Source organism: Borostomias antarcticus (genome assembly GCF_949987555.1).
Source record: "Borostomias antarcticus genome assembly, chromosome: 32".
Taxonomy (NCBI): domain Eukaryota; kingdom Metazoa; phylum Chordata; class Actinopteri; order Stomiiformes; family Stomiidae; genus Borostomias; species Borostomias antarcticus.
The window spans coordinates 5,007,672-5,028,651 of NC_140265.1; the positions used below are offsets into that span (position 1 = coordinate 5,007,672).

The following is a 20,980-nucleotide window of genomic DNA, read 5'->3' on the forward strand; positions in this document are numbered from 1 at the left end:
CTTTACATGAGACATTAAAAGCATTAAAACAAAAAGCAAGACATTAAAGACATTTAAAACAAAAGGCAGGACAAATTAAAAGCATTAAAACAAAAAGCAAGTCATTATAGACATTTAAACAAAAAGCAGGACAAATAGAATACAGGTATAAAAGTTACAGTGCAGTGTACTGATAAACATAGCTCCTCTTAGAAAGCAGTGGCAAAAAGAAAAGTCTCCAGGCTTGTTTTAAAAGAACCAAGAGTTGCAGCAGACCTGCAGTTTTCTGGAAGTTTGTTCCAGATATGTGGAGCATAAAAACTGAACGCTGCTTCTCCATGTTTTGTTTTAACTCTGGGGACAGAAAGCAGACCTGTGAACGTAAACCAGCAGGGGGCGCTAGAACCCTGTTGTGGCCTGGTCTGGTGTGGATCAGTAGAGATGTTTCGGTGTGGATCAGTAGAGCTGTTTCTAGTACGCTCTATTCTATTTTGATTTGTAATTATATTGTGTCTCACAACTCATTGTGAGTGGTCCTCAACTTTTTATTATTGCACTTTTGTACTCATGTGAAATGTGTATAAGGAGTGACACAAAAATAAAGATTATCATCATCATCATCATTTTTTGCTGTAGCTTATAAATAGCATGCATCGGGCCGTGTTATATCAACGTAAACCAGCAGATGGCGCTAGAACCCTGTTGTGGCCTGGTCTGGTGTGGATCAGTAGAGGATTGATTGCCGAGTCATGGATGAAAGTGTTCATGTCCAGCATGGTGCTAAAGGACTGATTACCAGGTGGACATAGTTATTATAACGTCCTATTGAGGTCAGACCACGCCAATTGTTTTTCAAAAACGGTTTATAAACCGTGTTATATAACGGTCGTTGGTGTAAACGGCCGTCTTGTATTTTGATAAGCGCGTGCGAGCGACCTCCTTTTGAGAAGGTGAGTGTTTGCATGTTAAACATTATTAAAAGGTTAGCTGAGGTAAAACATGGCTGTTTATCAGATAGGACTAGCTTTAGCCAGCTAGCTAGGGTACTTACAGACTAGCTAGGGTACTTACAGACTAGCTAGGGTACTTACAGACTAGCTAGGGTACTTACAGTCTAGCTAGGGTACTTACAGACTAGCTAGGGTACTTACAGACTAGTATAGGGTACTTACAGACTAGCTAGGGTCCTTACAGACTAGCTAGGGTCCTTACAGACTAGCTAGGGTACTTACAGACTAGCTAGGGTACTTACAGTCTAGCTAGGGTACTTACAGACTAGCTAGGGTCCTTACAGACTAGCTAGGGTACTTACAGACTAGCTTTAGCCAGCTAGCTAGGGTACTTACAGACTAGCTAGGGTACTTACAGACTAGCTAGGGTACTTACAGACTAGCTAGGGTACTTACAGTCTAGCTAGGGTACTTACAGACTAGCTAGGGTACTTACAGACTAGCTAGGGTACTTACAGACTAGCTAGGGTACTTACAGTCTAGCTAGGGTACTTACAGACTAGCTAGGGTACTTACAGACTAGCTAGGGTACTTACAGACTAGCTAGGGTACTTACAGACTAGCTTTAGCCAGCTAGCTAGCTAAACAGACAATAGCTAGCTAACGTACCCTAGCTAGTCTGTAAGTACCCTAGCTAGTCTGTAAGGACCCTAGCTAGTCTGTAAGGACCCTAGCTAGTCTGTAAGGACCCTAGCTAGTCTGTAAGGACCCTAGCTAGTCTGTAAGTACCCTAGCTAGTCTGTAAGTACCCTAGCTAGTCTGTAAGGACCCTAGCTAGTCTGTAAGGACCCTAGCTAGTCTGTAAGTACCCTAGCTAGTCTGTAAGGACCCTAGCTAGTCTGTAAGTACCCTAGCTAGTCTGTAAGGACCCTAGCTAGTCTGTAAGTACCCTAGCTAGTCTGTAAGTACCCTAGCTAGTCTGTTAGTACCCTAGCTAGTCTGTAAGTACCCTAGCTAGTCTGTAAGTACCCTAGCTAGTGCAAAGTTACTTTGACAGAGGCAGCCCAGCTATAGCTAACGTTACACTGTCGTTTGTAATAGCTAGCTGTAGCCTTTATGTCATTATTCTTGTGAATGATAACGTCTATAGGAAACAGCGTGGGTTTATTGGGAGTGATGGGATGCGACCGAAATAGTAACTGGTGTCGCATCTCTTCTCCACTTCGACCTTGTCTTGGTCAGTCTCAGTGGTTCAGGTTACAGGTTACAAAACAGGTCCCTGTTTTGTGTCGGTGTTATCGAGTGAAATGTGGAGTAGCTGGTGAAACCAACTGTCAACGCGTCCGCCTCGCCACGGGAGGTCTTTTCGAACCTGGGTTCGAATCCCGCCCTGGGCGAGACCCTTAACATGGGTTTCACCGGCACTCCGACCCATCCCAGCGCATATGACACCCCGTAGTGTGCAGTTCTGACCAGATGAGGTGCGGTTACAAGCCATGATGGTTCACGCACACCCCACCCCAATTTAGCAGAATCGGCTGGCGGTCCTACTGCCGCGTGTCTCACCAGTGTGTGTGAGCAGAGAGCGCTGTTGTTCCACGGTTCTGGGTTAGCTAACCCCCCACCCCCCCCTGTCCCCCAGGTCCAGCCATGGTGTGGATCAGCAGCTACTGCGAGGCCAGCGCCCCGGTCTCGGAGGCGTGGGTGGACGGCGGCCTCGCCCCCTGCTTCTACTTCACGCTGGTCCCCGCCGTGCTCCTCACCCTCTCCTTCTTCTTCGGCACGTTCCACTGCGTGTGGTACTGGCGCCACGGCACCGACATGGAGCCCAAGTTCGTGCCGCGCTCCCACCTGTACCGCCTCCAGCTGGGCGTGTCCGCCGCGCTCCTGCTGCAGTTCCCGGGGGGCGTGGCGTGGCGGGCGGCCGGCGGCGGCGAGCTCCCGGGCTACGCCGTGCTGTACGCCGTCCTCTCGGCGCTGGGCTGGGCCGGGGCCGTGGTTCTGCTCCGCCTGGAGAGGCGCCGGGCCCTGCTGAGAGATCGGACCCGAGGGCACAGCGCCGTGCTGCTGCTGTTCTGGGCCGTGGCGTTCGCCGCTGAGAATCTGGCGTTCGTCTCCTGGAGGAGCCCGCGCTGGTGGTGGGGTCTGGACGACCAGGACAAGCAGGTGACAGAGACGCTCCGCTGCTCGGCTAAAAGAGACAGAGACACGTCTATAACATGTCTATAACACGTCTATAACACATCTATAACACTTATATAACACGTATATATCTATAACATGTCTATAACACGTCTTTAACGCGTCTAATACACTTCTATAACGCGTCTATAACGCGTCTATAACACTTCTATAACAGTTTTTTTAACTGTTCATGAAACCTTGAAGTAGAGAAAAAATCAAATCAAAACTATTAAGCTAGCTGGTTCAATGCAGTGAGCTATCAGATCATGTTTTTCTTGTGGTTAATGTTTGATCGGGCCCGCTACTGTATGAATGGCACTATGATCGCCGTTTGATTACATTTATACTTTATTACATGTTCCGCTGTCAAGGTACTGCCTTTATTCAGGAGATCATGACACGGCAGGAGAGTAGACATGAGTCAGCGTTGGGGAAACAGTCCCTGAACCTGCTGAGTCACCGTCCACATCTCCGCCTCCCCCTCTCCCTAGCCACTCCCCCAAAATACAGGTTTTGAACCAATCAAACTTGGCTGTTAAGTCCCTCCCCCTGTAAGTGCCTCAGGAGGAACACAGAGTTGTAAGAATCCTCAACATGGATTTAGATGTGATATGGTGGTGATGTCTCAAGTATAACTTTTATTAAGCACTATTAAGCACTAAGCACTTATTGTATTTTATTGTATTATATTATATTGCACTGTACTTTAGATTGCTATTCTTGCACTTTGCCTTCAGCACTAGATGATGCTCTTAGTCACTTGTTTTAGAAAGAAGATGCACTTGTGAGTTCTGGTGAGTAGTAGTACATTGGGTTTTCCTACGTTAAATGCAATTATTGTTAGTCGCTTTGGATAAAAGCGTCTGCTAAATGACTGTAATGTAATGTATTAGGATAAGTCTTAATTTTGTTTTCAAATATGAAGCTCTGAATGCTAATCAAATGATTCAGAATCGATTCATGAATCCCAAAATCGATCTTTTATTGAATGAATGAATGAATGAATAAATGAAGGAATGAATAGTTCATTCATTCAATGATTCATTCATTCATTCATTTTTGGAAATCAGTATCGATACCCAGCCCTAGTATTGATGTGTTGCATAACTTGGCAGTCATGTAATTAAGGTTACAGCTTAAAAAAAAAAAGGTTTTAGTAACACTAACCGAATCAATATGAATCGAATCGAATCATGATAATCGATTCCAAACCTTGTGAATCGGAATCGAATCGATTCTTGAAATTCGACTCGATACCCAACCCTACTCACCAGCACCTCTGTAATACAGAATCATCCAGCTACTCACCCTGAAACACACACCCCAAAAAGTGTCACATGACTTCATATGAATGGGCGTTGCGTTGTTCCAGGTGGCTTTTGCTCTCTGGCTGGGGCGCTACGTCGGCACCGGGACCCTCTTCTTCCTGGGCCTGAAGGCTCCGGGGTTGCCGCGGAAACCCTACACGCTCCTCATCAACGAGGACGAGCGCGACGTGGAACACGGCCAGGTACCCTCGCCGTACCGCGCGTTCCACACGGGGGAACCCCAGAGATGTTACGCCAGTAATCAGAATTAGTTTTATTGCCTTGGAGTTTTTCAACATACTAGGAATTGGTTTCGGTCAGTGGTGAATAACAGGGAGACAAGATTGGACAAGGCGCAGGGACGAGACGGGACAGGGCGTAGGGACGAGACAGGACAGGGCGTAGGGATGAGACGGGACAGGGCGTAGGGACGAGGAGACAACACTGGACAGGGCGTAGGGACGAGGAGACAACATTGGACAGGGCGCAGGGACGAGACGGGACAGGGCGTAGGGACGAGATGGGACAGGGCGTAGGGACGAGATGGGACAGGGCGTAGGGACGAGATGGGACAGGGCGTAGGGACGAGACAGGACAGGGCGTAGGGACGAGACAGGACAGTGCAAAGAAGCAGTACAAGATAGGAACTCAACTGTGTGTGTGTGTGTATATATCTGTCTGTCTGTCTGTCTGTCTGTGTGTGTGTGCGCGTGCGTGTGTGTGCGTGCGTGCGTCTGCGTGCGTCTGTCTGTCTGTCTGTCTGTCTGTGTCTGTCTGTCTGTGTGTGTGTGTGCGTGTGTATGTCTCTGTGTGTGTGTGTGTGTGTGTGTGTGTGGGTGCGTGTCTGTGTGTCTGTGTGTGTGTGTGGGTGCGTGTGTCTGTCTGTATGTCTGTGCGTGTGTGCGTGCGTGTGTGTGTGCGTGTGTGTGTGTGTGTGTGTGTGTGTGTGTGTCTGTCTGTGTGTGTGTGTGTGCGTGTGTGTGTGTGTGTCTCCTAGCCCCTGCTGGGGGGGTCAGCGGAGACCCAGTCCACATGGCGGGGCCTCCGGGGGAAGGTGCGCGTGCTGCTGCCCTACATGTGGCCCCGGGGCAGCGTGCTGCTGCAGATGCTGGTGGTGCTCTGCCTGCTCATGCTGGGGCTGGAGCGCGTCATCAACGTCTTCGTCCCCATCTACTACAAGAACATAGGTGAGGGCCTGAACACGACATGAACACCGGAACACGCTAAAGGCCTTAACATGTTATGAGCATAGGTAAGGTCCTTAACAAACTAAGACATTATGAAGGGCCTTAATATGTTTTGCACATAGGTAAGGGCCACATGTCATGAACATAGGTAAGGGCCTTAACACATTATGAATATAGGTAAGAGCCTTAACACATTATGAACATAGGTAAGGGCCTTAACACATTATGAACATAGGTAAGGGTCTTAACACATTATGAACATCGGTAAGGGCCTTAACACATTATGAACATAGGTAAGGGTCTTAACACATAATGAATATAGGTAAGGGCCTTAACACATTATGAACATAGGTAAGAGCCTTAACACATTATGAACATAGGTAAGGGTCTTAACACATTATGAATATAGGTAAGGGCCTTAACACATTATGAATATAGGTAAGGGTCTTAACACATTATGAATATAGGTAAGGGCCTTAACACATTATGAATATAGGTAAGGGTCTTAACACATTATGAATATAGGTAAGGGCCTTAACACATTATGAGTATAGGTAAGGGCCTTAACACATTATGAATATAGGTAAGAGCCTTAACACATTATGAATATAGGTAAGAGCCTTAACACATTATTATTATAGGTAAGGGCCTTAACACATTATGAATATAGGTAAGGGCCTTAACACATTATGAATATAGGTAAGGGTCTTAACACATTATGAACATAGGTAAGAGCCTTAACACATTATGAACATAGGTAAGAGCCTTAACACATTATGAACATAGGTAAGGGTCTTAACACATTATGAATATAGGTAAGAGCCTTAACACATTATGAACATAGGTAAGGGTCTTAACACATTATGAATATAGGTAAGAGCCTTAACACATTATGAATATAGGTAAGGGTCTTAACACATTATGAACATAGGTAAGGGTCTTAACACATTATGAATATAGGTAAGGGTCTTAACACATTATGAATATAGGTAAGAGCCTTAACACATTATGAATATAGGTAAGGGTCTTAACACATTATGAATATAGGTAAGGGCCTTAACACATTATGAACATAGGTAAGAGCCTTAACACATTATGAATATAGGTAAGGGTCTTAACACATTATGAATATAGGTAAGGGTCTTAACACATTATGAGTATAGGTAAGGGCCTTAACACATTATGAATATAGGTAAGAGCCTTAACACATTATGAATATAGGTAAGAGCCTTAACACATTATGAATATAGGTAAGAGCCTTAACACATTATTATTATAGGTAAGGGCCTTAACACATTATGAATATAGGTAAGGGCCTTAACACATTATGAATATAGGTAAGGGTCTTAACACATTATGAACATAGGTAAGAGCCTTAACACATTATGAACATAGGTAAGAGCCTTAACACATTATGAACATAGGTAAGGGTCTTAACACATTATGAATATAGGTAAGAGCCTTAACACATTATGAACATAGGTAAGGGTCTTAACACATTATGAATATAGGTAAGGGTCTTAACACATTATGAATATAGGTAAGAGCCTTAACACATTATGAACATAGGTAAGGGTCTTAACACATTATGAACATAGGTAAGGGCCTTAACACATTATGAATATAGGTAAGGGCCTTAACACATTATGAATATAGGTAAGGGCCTTAACACATTATGAATATAGGTAAGAGCCTTAACACATTATGAATATAGGTAAGGGTCTTAACACATTATGAATATAGGTAAGGACCTTAACACATTATGAATATAGGTAAGGGTCTTAACACATTATGAATATAGGTAAGGGCCTTAACACATTATGAATATAGGTAAGAGCCTTAACACATTATGAGTATAGGTAAGGGTCTTAACACATTATGAATATAGGTAAGGGCCTTAACACATTATGAATATAGGTAAGAGCCTTAACACATTATGAGTATAGGTAAGGGTCTTAACACATTATGAATATAGGTAAGAGCCTTAACACATTATGAGTATAGGTAAGGGTCTTAACACATTATGAATATAGGTAAGAGCCTTAACACATTATGAATATAGGTAAGGGCCTTAACACATTATGAGTATAGGTAAGGGCCTTAACACATTATGAATATAGGTAAGAGCCTTAACACATTATGAACATAGGTAAGAGCCTTAACACATTATGAATATAGGTAAGAGTGGCCCTAAGAGCATATGTACAGAAGGTGCCTTAGCATGTTATGAACATGGCTAAGGGTCTTGACCAGGGGCGGGGGTCCTGGGGGGGTCAGGGGGGTCATGTGCCCCCCAATATTTGAGATCATTAAAATTGCCCCCCCCCCACAATATTTAGATTGGGGTAGTGGCATTCAAATGACCATTACAGCCGCGTAGGAAGATGTCCCCCCAAAAAAATACTCTAGCAAAATTTCAATGTAAATGTCCCCCCCCAAAAGTTGGATACAGATCCCCGCCACTGGTCTTAACACGTTATGGGGGCGGCTGTAGCTCAGTAGGTAGAGCAGGTCGTTCAGTGATCGAAGGGTCAGCGGTTCGAATCCCAGCTCCGACTGTCCACATGTCGAAGTGTCCTTGAGCAAGACACCTAACCCCAAATCGCTCCCAATGAGCAGGTTAGCGCCTTGCATGGCAGCTACCGCCATTGGTGTGTGAGTGTGTGTGTGAACGGGTGAATGAGAGGCCATTGTAAAGCGCTTTGAGTGCCGCTAAGGTGGAAAAGCGCTATAAAAGTGCAGCCCATTTACCATTTATGCACAAACACTCTCCACACACTCTTCCCTAGCTCCGTCCGGACCTTAAACAAACTCTAGTATCCTTTTATATACGTCTCTCTCTATTCCTGTCTCTCTCTCGGCGCCCAGTGAACGAGTTGACTGATGGGAGCAGCTGGGCCACCTTGGCCACCACGGTGTGCGTGTACGTCTTCCTCAAGTTCCTGCAAGGCGGAGGGGCGGGTGAGAGAGACATTATCCTCCTTTCGTTGGTATTATGAATCCCCCCCCCCCAAGCTGCTGCTGATTGGATGTGTGTGTGCCGTCTGTTTCTGAAGCTGCTGCTGATTGGATGTGTGTGTTCCATCTGTTTATGAAGCTGCTGCTGATTGGATCTGTGTGTGCAGCGTCTTTATGAAGCTGCTGCTGATTGGATGTGTGTGTTCCATCTGTTTATGAAGCTGCTGCTGATTGGATCTGTGTGTGCCGTCTTGTTTCTGAAGCTGTTGCTGATTGGATGTGTGTGCGGCGTCTTTATGAAGCTGCTGCTGATTGGATGTGTGGTTGCCGTCTGTTTCTGAAGCTGCTGCTGATTGGATCTGGGATTGCCGTCTGTTTCTGAAGCTGCTGCTGATTGGATGTGTGTGCGCCGTCCGTTTATGAAGCTGCTGCTGATTGGATGTGTGTGCGCCGTCTGTTTCTGAAGCTGCTGCTGATTGGATCTGTGATTGCCATCTGTTTCTGAAGCTGCTGCTGATTGGATGTGTGTGTGCCGTCTTTCTGAAGCTGCTGCTGATTGGATCTGTGATTGCCGTCTGTTTCTGAAGCTGCTGCTGATTGGATGTGTGATTGCCGTCTTTCTGAAGCTGCTGCTGATTGGATGTGTGATTGCCGTCTGTTTCTGAAGCTGCTGCTGATTGGATGTGTGATTGCCGTCTGTTTCTGAAGCTGCTGCTGATTGGATGTGTGATTGCCGTCTGTTTCTGAAGCTGCTGCTGATTGGACGTGTGTGTGTTTGACGTCTCAGGCGCGTCGGGGTTCATCAGCAACATGCGTTCCTTCCTGTGGATCCGCGTGCAGCAGTACACCAACCGCGTGGTGCAGGTGCGCCTCTTCGGTCACCTGCACTCGCTGTCCCTGCGCTGGCACCTGGGACGCCGCACCGGGGACGTCCTGCGCAGCGTGGACCGCGGCACCAGCTCCATCAACAGCCTTCTCAGGTGAGGTGGGCGCCGCCGACGCTCCTGACCGCCGGCTAACGGCGCCGTCCGAGCTTCTAGGGCCGTACGCTACGGGACTTTTCAAATCCTAACCCGTTTTTGAAATCGGGGTTTGAATCTTAACAGACGTTCGCGACGCGAATCTCAAACAAGCACACGTGACAAGATTTGAAAATAACGGCTCGTCACGCACTACAGGATGTTATCGTGCCCGAGGGAGCAACGAACCACTGCCTCGCTTGTAAAGCAGTGATGTAATAATCTAAATATAAAATTTTTGATATTATGGGGGCCACCCCGATGGGTCTATGAGCCGATTGGGAGGTATAAGATTAGGGATGTGGTGACCAAAATTACTGTGGTTATCGGTATTATCACAGTATTTAACCCTTTTAACTATGAAAGTACAGTGACAACATTTCAAATATTAATTGGATTTTCCCTATAATACTAGAAAGCGCAGTTTCTCAGCTTTCAGCAAGTGTTGGAGTGAGGAATTTTTTAGATTTGTTAGATATTTTTTTCATATTATTAAATATTTGTTAGATATTTTTAAAATGCTGCCGGTGATGTGGTCGTATCGAAAGGGTTAAAAATAAATATGCTGAAAAAGCTAAATAAGTACTGATGGACAGTCTGGAATAATTTCAACAACTTTTATTTAAAAAAAAACAAAAAACACAATTAACATAGGTAAAGCCAGGCCTCTCAACGGTTGAAAGGGCATCATGTCCTTTGCTTTGTAATATGGAAGGGCTGCAGTAAGGCATTTTTGGATGTGGGTGCGTAAGTCGAAACTGGGAATGTTGCGGACTGTATGTCTATGGTAGCCTATTTACCGTGGTTATTCAAAGCACGGTAATCCAACACGGTTTTAATGATAATTTATTTTCAAACGGTAATACTAATCGTTGGGAGTTTTCACCGTGGTTTACCGTGAAACCGGTAACCGTTTCAGACCTATAAAAGATTGGATCTGTAAGCCCCTCACATTACTAGATCATCTGGGCTGAACATCGGTACTGAACATCGGTACCAACCAACGTTCCAGACCAGCTTCCTCCACCGATTGTGGGGAGAGATGAATCGTCCCAAAACTCCTCTATTGTGAGGCCGGCTTTAGCTTAGATGTGAGGTGGGGAGGGATGAATCGGCCCAAAAATCCTCTAGCGTGAGGCCGTCTTTAGCTTAGATGTGAGGTTGACCTCGCTGCCTCCTCTCTCCACAGCTACATAGTGTTCAGCATCTTCCCCACTATCGCCGACATCGTCATCTCCATCATCTACTTCGTCACCTACTTCAACGCCTGGTTCGGTCTCATCGTGTTCGTCTGCATGTTCCTCTACCTCAGTGAGTCCTGGCCCTCTGCCGGTTAAGGTGGAAACTCAAATACCACGACGCTGATACCGATGTGATGAAATCAGTAATAAATCAGTCACTGATGATCTCCTCCAGCGCTGACCATCATCATCACTGAATGGAGGACCAAGTACAGACGAGACATGAACACCCAGGACAACAACGCCAAGTCCAGAGCCGTGGACTCTCTGCTCAACTTCGAGACGGTACTTTTACCTTCCACGATCGCTGACCTCACGTGGTCCATGTTTGGCTTCACACCAACACGATCCACGATACCTTGTCTTACATGTAACTCACTGTGGTGTCGTTGTCGTCCCGCCCCCCCCAGGTAAAATATTACAACGCAGAGAATTATGAGGTGAGCCGCTTCGAGGACGCCATTTTAAAGTACCAGGCGTCGGAGTGGAAGACGCAGGCCTCCCTCGCCCTGCTGAACCAGACCCAGAACCTCATCATCGGGGCGGGGCTGCTGGCCGGGTCTCTGCTCTGCGCCTACTTCGTCACGGAGGGCAAGTTCCAGGTACCGAGCCAGAGTCCCCGACCACGCCCTGTTTCTCCTCCTCACACCTGCCTGTCTTGGCCAGGTTTCCCTTGGCAAGGACATCTGGGTCCGTTCTCTATTAGCCCTTTTCCACCAAAGGAACTTTGTTTAAAAATTCCTGGAACCTTGGTTCTGTCCAGATAACGGGCCCGCGTTTCGACCAGTTTTGAGCCGAACCGTTGTACGTCAGCCCACGCTCTGTCATCGTCACGGTTCGCACTGAAAAACCTACTATTTTGTGGTGCCGGTTCGGAACCAGCGTTCTGGTTCCCGAACTCATTTCTTTTTGGTCGAAATGCTCGGAACCATTCAAAAGTAGGTTCGCGAACCGGCACCGAACCGGTTCCCTCTTGGTGGAAAAGGCCTATCAGTCAGACCTGTCGGCCCGATGTTGAACCCAGTCTCTCTGACCCCTGTCCCAGGTCGGGGACTTCGTCCTTTTCGGCAGTTATATAATCCAGCTGTACACGCCTCTCAACTGGTTTGGAACCTACTATAGGTGAGAGATGCAGGAAGGCCGAATTATATATTTAGATATCGAGTTTCTTACGGAAGTTGTTTTTGGGAACGATATAATGTATTTCGCTGGCCTTTTCTTCACAGAATGATCCAGAACTCGTTCATTGACATGGAGAGCATGTTCAAGCTCTTCACAGAAGAAGAAGAGGTAGGCCTACTATTGGCTCCAGGTTTCGTATTTTCCGTTGAACCGTTCTGCGCTGAACTGTATGTTTTTGTTGAGGTATTTTGGTCTTTGTTTTTTTCCCCAGACGAAGGATGATGTTAATGCAGGGAACCTTCTCTTCAAACTGGGGAAGGTGGAGTTTGAGAATGTTTACTTCAGCTACGTTGACGGGTATGTCCCCAATCCCCATGGAGTCATTTGAATTAAATCCCTCTCTTTTGCTCGTTTAAGACATTTTGTCTTCAAAATCCATTGTTTTTTGTGTTTGTGTGTCGTTGTAAAGGAAGGAGATTCTTAAAGACGTGTCGTTCACCGTGCAGCCTGGCCAGACGATGGCGCTGGTAAGAGCAGGAGATCCCTGTCCCACGTAGAAGGGAGCAACACCTATAGTCGGTTGTTTACTTTGTCGTCTGACAGCAGCGTGTTGACGTCTCCAGGTCGGCCAATCGGGTTCTGGCAAGAGCACCATCATTCGCCTGCTCTTCCGTTTCTACGACGTCCAGGGAGGCTGCGTCCGTATCGACGGCCAGGACATCTCAAAGGTAACCGTCACTTGAAAGCTGTTACTGAACGTCTTGCGTTGAGGTACAACTACTCGCAGTTGTACCTCTAGACACGGTGAAGAGGTTTAGTTGTTGTTCGACCAAACGTTAGAACGAGCAAGAAGCCGCGTGATCTAAGCGAATTTGACCGTGGTATAATTGTTGGTATAAGCATCCAGTGAGCAGCAGTTGTGTGGGCGACAACACTTTGTGTTGGCTCAAATAATGCACAAATTAGGGTTGCAAATTTCAAGAAATTACATTAATCGCTAACTGTTAAACTTAACAAACTATAGTCGATTAATTGATAAGAACGTCCCACGCTGGACTGCGCTTTGCTCGCTTAATGTTTTTGTCGTCTTCCACTGTATCGTTGAAATTTCCCAGCATCCCAATTAGCCTTCACTGCAGTCAGACTCTGTTCTGTTCTATTAACAAGCAATTAATTAAGTAAGTAACCAAATCTTACTCGAGTAAATTCTTATCAGCAATTAATCGATAGTCGATTAACTGTTAACATCCCTAGCTCAAATAATTACTATAAATTAATTATTATGCTGAAGGGCACCTTGTTGAATCCAGGCCACTAAGAATCCAGGCTGTTCTGGAGGTAGAAGGTAGTCCTGTCCAGAACTGGACAGATGTGTAATAAAGAGGCCACTGAGTGGATCCTCCTTCCGTTCCCTGGTTCTCTTCTGTTCTCTGGTTCTCTCAGGTGAAGCAGACCTCTCTTCTGTTCTCAGGTGAAGCAGACCTCTTCTGTTCTCAGGTGAAGCAGACCTCTCTTCTGTTCCCTGGTTCTCTTCTGTTCTCTGGTTCTCAGATGAGCAGACCTCTTCTGTTCTCTGGTTCTCAGTTGAAGCAGACCTCTCTTCTGTTCTCTGGTTCTCTTCTGCTCTCTGGTTCTCAGGTGAAGCAGACCTCTCTTCTGTTCTCTGGTTCTCAGGTGAAGCAGACCTCTCTTCTGTTCTCTGGTTCTCTCAGGTGAAGCAGACCTCTCTTCTGTTCTCTGGTTCTCTCAGGTGAAGAATACCTCTCTTCTGTTCTCTGGTTCTCTCAGGTGAAGAAGACCTCTCTTCTGTTCTTCTGTTCTCTGGTTCTCTCAGGTGAAACAGACCTCTCTTCTGTTCTTCTGTTCTCTGGTTCTCTCAGGTGAAACAGACCTCTCTTCTGTTCTTCTGTTCTCTGGTTCTCTCAGGTGAAGCAGACCTCTCTTCTGTTCTCTGGTTCTCTCAGGTGAAACAGACCTCTCTTCTGTTCTCTGGTTCTCTCAGGTGAAGCAGACCTCTCTTCTGTTCTCTGGTTCTCTCAGGTGAAGCAGACCTCTCTTCTGTTCTCTGGTTCTCTCAGGTGAAGCAGACCTCTCTTCTGTTCCCTGGTTCTCTCAGGTGAAGCAGACCTCTCTTCTGTTCTCTGGTTCTCTCAGGTGAAGCAGACCTCTCTTCTGTTCTCTGGTTCTCTCAGGTGAAGCAGACCTCTCTTCTGTTCTCTGGTTCTCTCAGGTGAAGCAGACTTCTCTCCGCGCCCACATCGGTGTGGTTCCTCAGGACACGGTCCTCTTCAACGACAACATCAGAGACAACATCCGCTATGGAAGAATCTCCGCCAGCGACCGCGAGGTCGAGGAGGCCGCCATCGCTGCTGACATCCATGACAAGATCATGACCTTCCCCGAGGGTAAGCAACACCCTATCACTGTCCTTCCCTGAGGGTAAGAAACACCCTATCACTGTCCTTCCCTGAGGGGGAGCAACACCCTATTACTGTCCTTCCCCGAGGGTAAACAACACCCTATCACTGTCCTTCCCCGAGGGTGAGCAACACCCTATCACTGTCCTTCCCAGAGGGTGAGCAACACCCTCACTGTCCTTCCCCGAGGGTAAGAAACACCCTATCACTGTCCTTCCCCGAGGGTGAGCAACACCCTATCACTGTCCTTCCCCGAGGGTGAGCAACACCCTATCACTGTCCTTCCCTGAGGGTAAGCAACACCCTATCACTGTCCTTCCCCGAGGGTAAGAAACACCCTATCACTGTCCTTACCCGAGGGTGAGCAACACCCACTCACTGTAAGCTGACTTGAGGGAGACGATCTAGGTAGCTGTGAGCTGTGTTGCTATGGGGTGAGTGTGCCTGTCTGTGTGTGTAGGGTACGAGGTGAGTGTCTGTCTGTGTGTGTAGGGTACGAGGTGAGTGCCTGTCTGTGTGTGTAGGGTACGAGGTGAGTGTGCCTGTCTGTGTGTGTAGGGTACGAGGTGAGTGTCTGTCTGTGTGTGTAGGGTACAAGGTGAGTGTGCCTGTCTGTGTGTGTAGGGTCGGCTGTAGCTCAGTTGGTAGAGCGGGTCGTTCAATGATCGAAGGGTCATTGGTCGAATCCCAGCTCCGACTGGCCACATGTCGAAGTGTCCTTGAGCAAGACACCTAACCCCAAATTGCTCCCAATGAGCAGGTTAGCACCTTGCATGGCAGCTACCGCCATTGGTGTGTGTGTGAATGTGTGAATGAGAGGTCATTGTAAAGCGCTTTGAGTGCCGCTAAGGTGGAAGAGCGCTATATAAGTGCAGTCCATTTACCATTTAGGGTACGAGACGCCGGTGGGCGAGCGGGGTTTGAAGCTCAGCGGAGGGGAGAAGCAGAGAGTGGCCATCGCCAGAACCATCCTCAAAGCCCCTCAGATCATCCTTCTGGACGAGGTCAGCTGGTCCCTCACACCACGCACGGCCCGTCCATGCCACTGATTGTGACCGCATAGTTTGTTTCGTCTGTCAAAGGAACGTCCTCTTATTAAGCAATAAACCACGAGAGGCCGTGTGTTATAGTGATTTTATAACGGCTAGGGGGCGTTGTTAGGCACGATGTGAAGCGGAGTGCCTAAAACCCCCCTAGCTGTTATAAAATCACTATAACACACGGCCTCTCGTGGTTTATTGCTTTTATACAACGGTTACTACAGCTATTAGTGTAAAATAAACACACAGCAATGTAAAATATTAACATTTATTCAAAACGAAGCATCATTCCCTCAATTCCGCCGAGCAAAATAGTTCCCCTAACAAAAGGGTTGCCAAGCAACAACAACAACTACAATGCATTGGATCAAATGGGAGGCGCATTAATACTGAAAATGGAACGATATGCGGTCCCAGGTGTGTGTTACAAAGTATTTTAACACGGCTTCCAGCCAATCAGAATCAAGAACCAGAACTAACCGTTGTATAATTGAGCTTAAAGATGTAACGGTATGAAAATTTCACATCACGATTATAGCGATCAAAATGATCACGGTTATCAGTATTATCACGGTACTGTTAAAATATGCTGAAAATTTTCAAAAACTACTGTTACACACTGAAATCGTTTCACCAAGTTTTATATTGAAAACCACAAATAAAATAAGCATCATTGCACTTTTTGTTTGCATAAACATTATTGTTGTTGTTATTATTGTTGTTGCTTGCTTTGGTTGACGCTGGACAGTATTTACAGTGAGTTTTTCAAAGCATGGTAATCAAACACGCTTTTAGTGATCATTTTGTCGCGATGAATTTCATCCGATTTTATCGCGGTTCGTCGTTATACCGGTTATCGTTACTAATCGAGCTACTCTCTCTCTCTGTGGTCAGGCGACATCTGCGCTGGACACTCAGACGGAGCGCACCATCCAGGCCTCCCTGGCCAAAGTGTGCGCTAATAGGACGACCATCGTTGTGGCGCACAGGTAAGAAACAGAGAGATCAACCACAGTCTGTTAAAGTCGCACTGAAACGAAAAAAGCATTCTGTCCCATTTTGGTTCACATAATTTTGAAGAATTTTTACAGCTCACTTATCTGGCCCCTGGGTGATGCTGTTTTTTTGCTTCCCCCTGGAATATGTAGAGAGTGGGTCGTATGCCCACCTCCCTTGTTCTCTGTAAAGCGCATTGTGTTGCCTCTGGGTATGAAATGCGCTATACAAATAAAGCTTTGATTGATTGATTGATTGATAATTGGTCATAGTGTTCACCCATTCAACGAAGTATGCCAAAAGAATGACAAAATTCTACTTTTGTTGTAATCTTATATCAAAGTATATAATTTCTTACTTCCTGGAAAACGGTAGGTCACGTGCAATGACGACAACAGGTACCTTCGATTTTAGGCCAATAATCTCACGACATCCACCCGTCAATCAACGCTATCCTTCTATCGAATCTGTCTAAAGTTCTTAAAACCCGTCCACTTGTCAATGTTCCAATCAAATTCCTCTAAACATTATGTCCCGCCCTCATAGCTTGTTTGCGTTGGAAATACGTCAAACTACGGAAGTTAGATGATCTCAAACGTCCATTTCAGTGCGACTTTAAAGGTGCCTGATGGAGTATCATCGTAAACAACTCATTCTTTGTCTTACATTCACATCTCCTCCCCAAATAACATTGTGTCCTTGTGGTGTAATAAACGTGACGAATGTATTTCCTACCTCCTCATTCGTTTAAGTGTTCTTTTTTGAATGTTTAGAATCAGGTGGAGTTTCAGAAGGCGGTCCCCGAAAATGGTGTGTCACGTGTCATTTTGCAAGGACACGCAAGCATTGTGGTGACGTTTAACACGTCCTGTAGTGTAAACTGCGGTGTGGAGCGCCGTGTCTCTACCCTAGAGCCACCTTGCGTTTCTACACCAACCAGAGGCCTCCATATCAACGAGCCAATCGGAGGCATCGTTTTTGCGCAGTGGGATACAACCTACACTCGGCATCTGCCGCAAACGCGGGATTGTAAACGGTAGTTTTTTTATAAACATTAAAAGAAGAACTTTGCGAAGGCATTATGAAGTAGGAAATGCATTCCACGTTATTAGACCACAAATAAACATCATGTTTTTTGGGGAGAAAATTTGAATGTGAACAAAAAAAACGTAATAGTTGGATACAATGACGCTACTTCGGTCCTCTTTAAGGCAGCCCAAGCCACGCCCTCTCCCATGTCTGAATGTGCTTCAGTCCCGCTCGTCCATTGTGGAGCACTTTTGAACTGGGCTCGTTTGATCAGATGTGGGTTTTCCGGTGTGTTCTCAGATTGTCGACCATCATTGGTGCAGACCAGATCCTCGTGGTGCGTGACGGACACATCGCTGAGCGAGGAAGGTGGGTCAGGACAAACAACATCTATACCACAATATCTATACCACAATATCTATACCACTATCTATACCACAATATCTATACCACAACATCTATACCACAACATCTATACCACAATATCTATACCACAATATCTATACCACAATATCTATACCACAATATCTATACCACAACATCTATACCACAATATCTATACCACAATATCTATACCACAACATCTATACCACAACATCTATACCACAATATCTATACCACAACATCTATACCACAACATCTATACCACAATATCTATACCACAATATCTATACCACAATATCTATACCACAATATCTATTCCACAACTACTGTTCATGAACAACATCTATACCACAATATCTATACCACAACATCTATACCACAACATCTATTCCACAATATCTATACCACAATATCTATACCACAACATCTATACCACAATATCTATACCACAACTACTGTACATGAACAATATCTATACCACTATCTATACCACAATATCTATAACACTATCTATACCACAATATCTATACCACAACATCTATACCACAATATCTATACCACAATATCTATACCACAATATCTTTACCACAATATCTATAACACAACTACTGTACATGAACAATATCTATACCACTATCTATACCACAATATCTATAACACTATCTATACCACAATATCTATACCACAACATCTATACCACAACATCTATACCACAATATCTATACCACAATATCTATACCACAATATCTTTACCACAATATCTATAACACAACTACTGTACATGAACAATATCTATACCACTATCTATACCACAATATCTATAACACTATCTATACCACAATATCTATACCACAATATCTATACCACAATATCTATACCACAATATCTATACCACAATATCTATAACACAACATCTATACCACAATATCTATACCACAATATCTATACCACAATATCTATACCACAATATCTATACCACAACATCTATACCACAACATCTATACCACAATATCTATACCACAATATCTACACCACAATATCTATACCACAATATCTATACCACAACATCTATACCACAACATCTATACCACTATCTATACCACAACTACTGTACATGAACAACATCTATACAACACAGCTACATGTACAACAGTTGGTTTTTGATACTGTTAGCTTCCCATCATAACCTCCATTGCTTACTCTCTCTCTCCCTCTCTCTCCCTCTCTCTCCCTCTCTCTACCTCTCTTTTCCTCTCTTTCCCTCTCTCTTTCTCTCTCTCCCTCTCCCGCTCTCTCTTTCCCTCTCTCTCTCTCTTTCCCTCTCTCTCTCTTTCTCTCTCTCTCTTTCCCTCTCTCTGTCTCTCTCTCTTTCTCTCTCTCTCTCTCTCTCTCTCTCCCTCTCTCTCTCTCTCTCAGGCATGAGGAGCTGCTGGTGAAGGGGGGTCTCTATGCAGAGATGTGGATGAAGCAGCAGACTCAGGACCCCGACTCTGCCGAAGACGCCCAAGCAAAGGACCAGTCGTCTGAGAAACTACAACCCCCAGCATCCTCTGCAGGCCACCGAAAGCATTAAGTATAATATACATAGCAGAATGTATAGACTGGGGTAAGATGTCAAGATGGATATCATAATGTTTTAGCAGAAGAGAATGAGCGACACATTTTTTTGTCTTTGCACTTTAAGGCATCAAGGTTCCTTCTGTTGTGCGTTTTGTTTTGGCGTCTATTTGTGATATTCTGTGTTTTATGATTTTATCATGATGTGTGCCATGTATGCCAGAGGCCAATTGATTAAAGGAGAAAGCTCGTTTTTGACAACCTGGACCTTATTTACGGAGATGACGTCTTTATAATATGCCGTAAATAAGGTCCAGGTTGTCAAAAACGAGCATTCTCCTTTAAGAGCACATCTCGCCAGTGTGGCCCCTCCCCTCTCTCAGCTTAGACGACCACAGAGGGGAAAATGGCGGATGGATTTTAAAATGTTCCTTAAGCTCAGGTATAAAATACAGACACGTGTTCCGCCACTCTATTGTGAATTGTAAATATTTGTTTTATTTCCAGTGAAACGGGTACAGTACAACCTGTTTGTACACTACCCACTTTTTTTAGCGTTACGTTATTGACAATAAAGCAATAGGCTGATCCAAGAGATTCAGACCGTTTTAATGTTTAGCCAGACAACCAAAACATGTTTTTAATAATCCAAGATCTGACTCATGAGATTGAAAGCTGACGTGTACAGTAAGTACTCAAGCCAAGTAGGAAGATAACACTCATTTTTTTATATTCTCAGTGTATTTTCATGCCTGTCTTTGCTGCTAGTAGCACTACTGTTAAGGCAGGTGTGCATTTAATTGTACAGTACTCCATATATGAGTGTACTACTGTATATATTACCAAGGCAGTGTGGAGTTTGTGAATAATACTATATGCTGACAATGATCATAGCACAGTTGTCAATCTTTTTCCAATCATTTCGGTCTAATAAAGGAAGACAACACTGAAGATATTTTGAGAGAATGTGGAATCATTAATCAATCAATCAAAGCTTTATTTGTATGGCGCATTTCATACCCAGAGGCAACACAATGCGCTTTACAGAGAACAAGGGAGGTGGGTATACGTCCCACCCCTACATATTCCAGAGGGAAGCAAAAAAACAGTAATCACCCGGGGGCCAGATAAGTGAGCTGTAAAACTTCTTCCCTGACCCCTCTCAACAAGGCGATCAAGCAAGCTCCAGGAGTATGTTTGTCTAACGGCTAAGAACATTTATAGAGCAATAAATAACATTAAATTACATTTCAGAGTAAGAGAGGCTTATAACATCATAGGAGAGACATGGCAAACTGGTGTGTGTCTGTGTGTGCGTGAATGTGCCTTGGTATACAGTAATATCCCACCCATGTCCTGGGTTTGACATTCATGTCCTCAGAAGGTTTAGGTGTGCTGTATCAGATGTACAGTGATGGTCCAAATCAATGAAGAGAAGGGGGGAGGAATTAAAAAATGTATTTTTTTTGTCAGGGTTATGAAATAAGGCATGTCAGACCAGGCAATCATTGAGGCCCTTGTGACTGTAAACGTTTAGTCTCGTTGTGGTCTTTCATTACAGTCATTTTTTTACATTAGTCATTTAGCAGACGCTTTTATCCAAAGCGACT

At 45.0% G+C, this 20,980-nt stretch overlaps 1 protein-coding gene across 1 annotated transcript; it reads left to right on the top strand.

Moving 5' to 3' along the window:
* The first annotated feature begins 746 nt into the window (after positions 1–746).
* On the top strand, positions 747–20,309 carry abcb6a (ATP binding cassette subfamily B member 6 (LAN blood group) a). The gene is made up of 19 exons (XM_084460427.1): positions 747–929; positions 2,572–3,095; positions 4,486–4,623; positions 5,418–5,607; positions 8,476–8,568; positions 9,353–9,545; positions 10,774–10,895; positions 11,001–11,110; positions 11,236–11,427; positions 11,871–11,947; positions 12,052–12,115; positions 12,219–12,304; positions 12,417–12,474; positions 12,571–12,675; positions 14,178–14,352; positions 15,256–15,368; positions 16,299–16,393; positions 17,730–17,798; positions 19,230–20,309. The coding sequence occupies exons 2-19, from the start codon at positions 2,580–2,582 to the stop codon at positions 19,384–19,386; spliced, it is 2,553 nt and encodes an 850-aa protein (XP_084316553.1). The 5' UTR covers positions 747–929; positions 2,572–2,579; the 3' UTR covers positions 19,387–20,309.
* Positions 20,310–20,980: the final 671 nt, after the last annotated feature.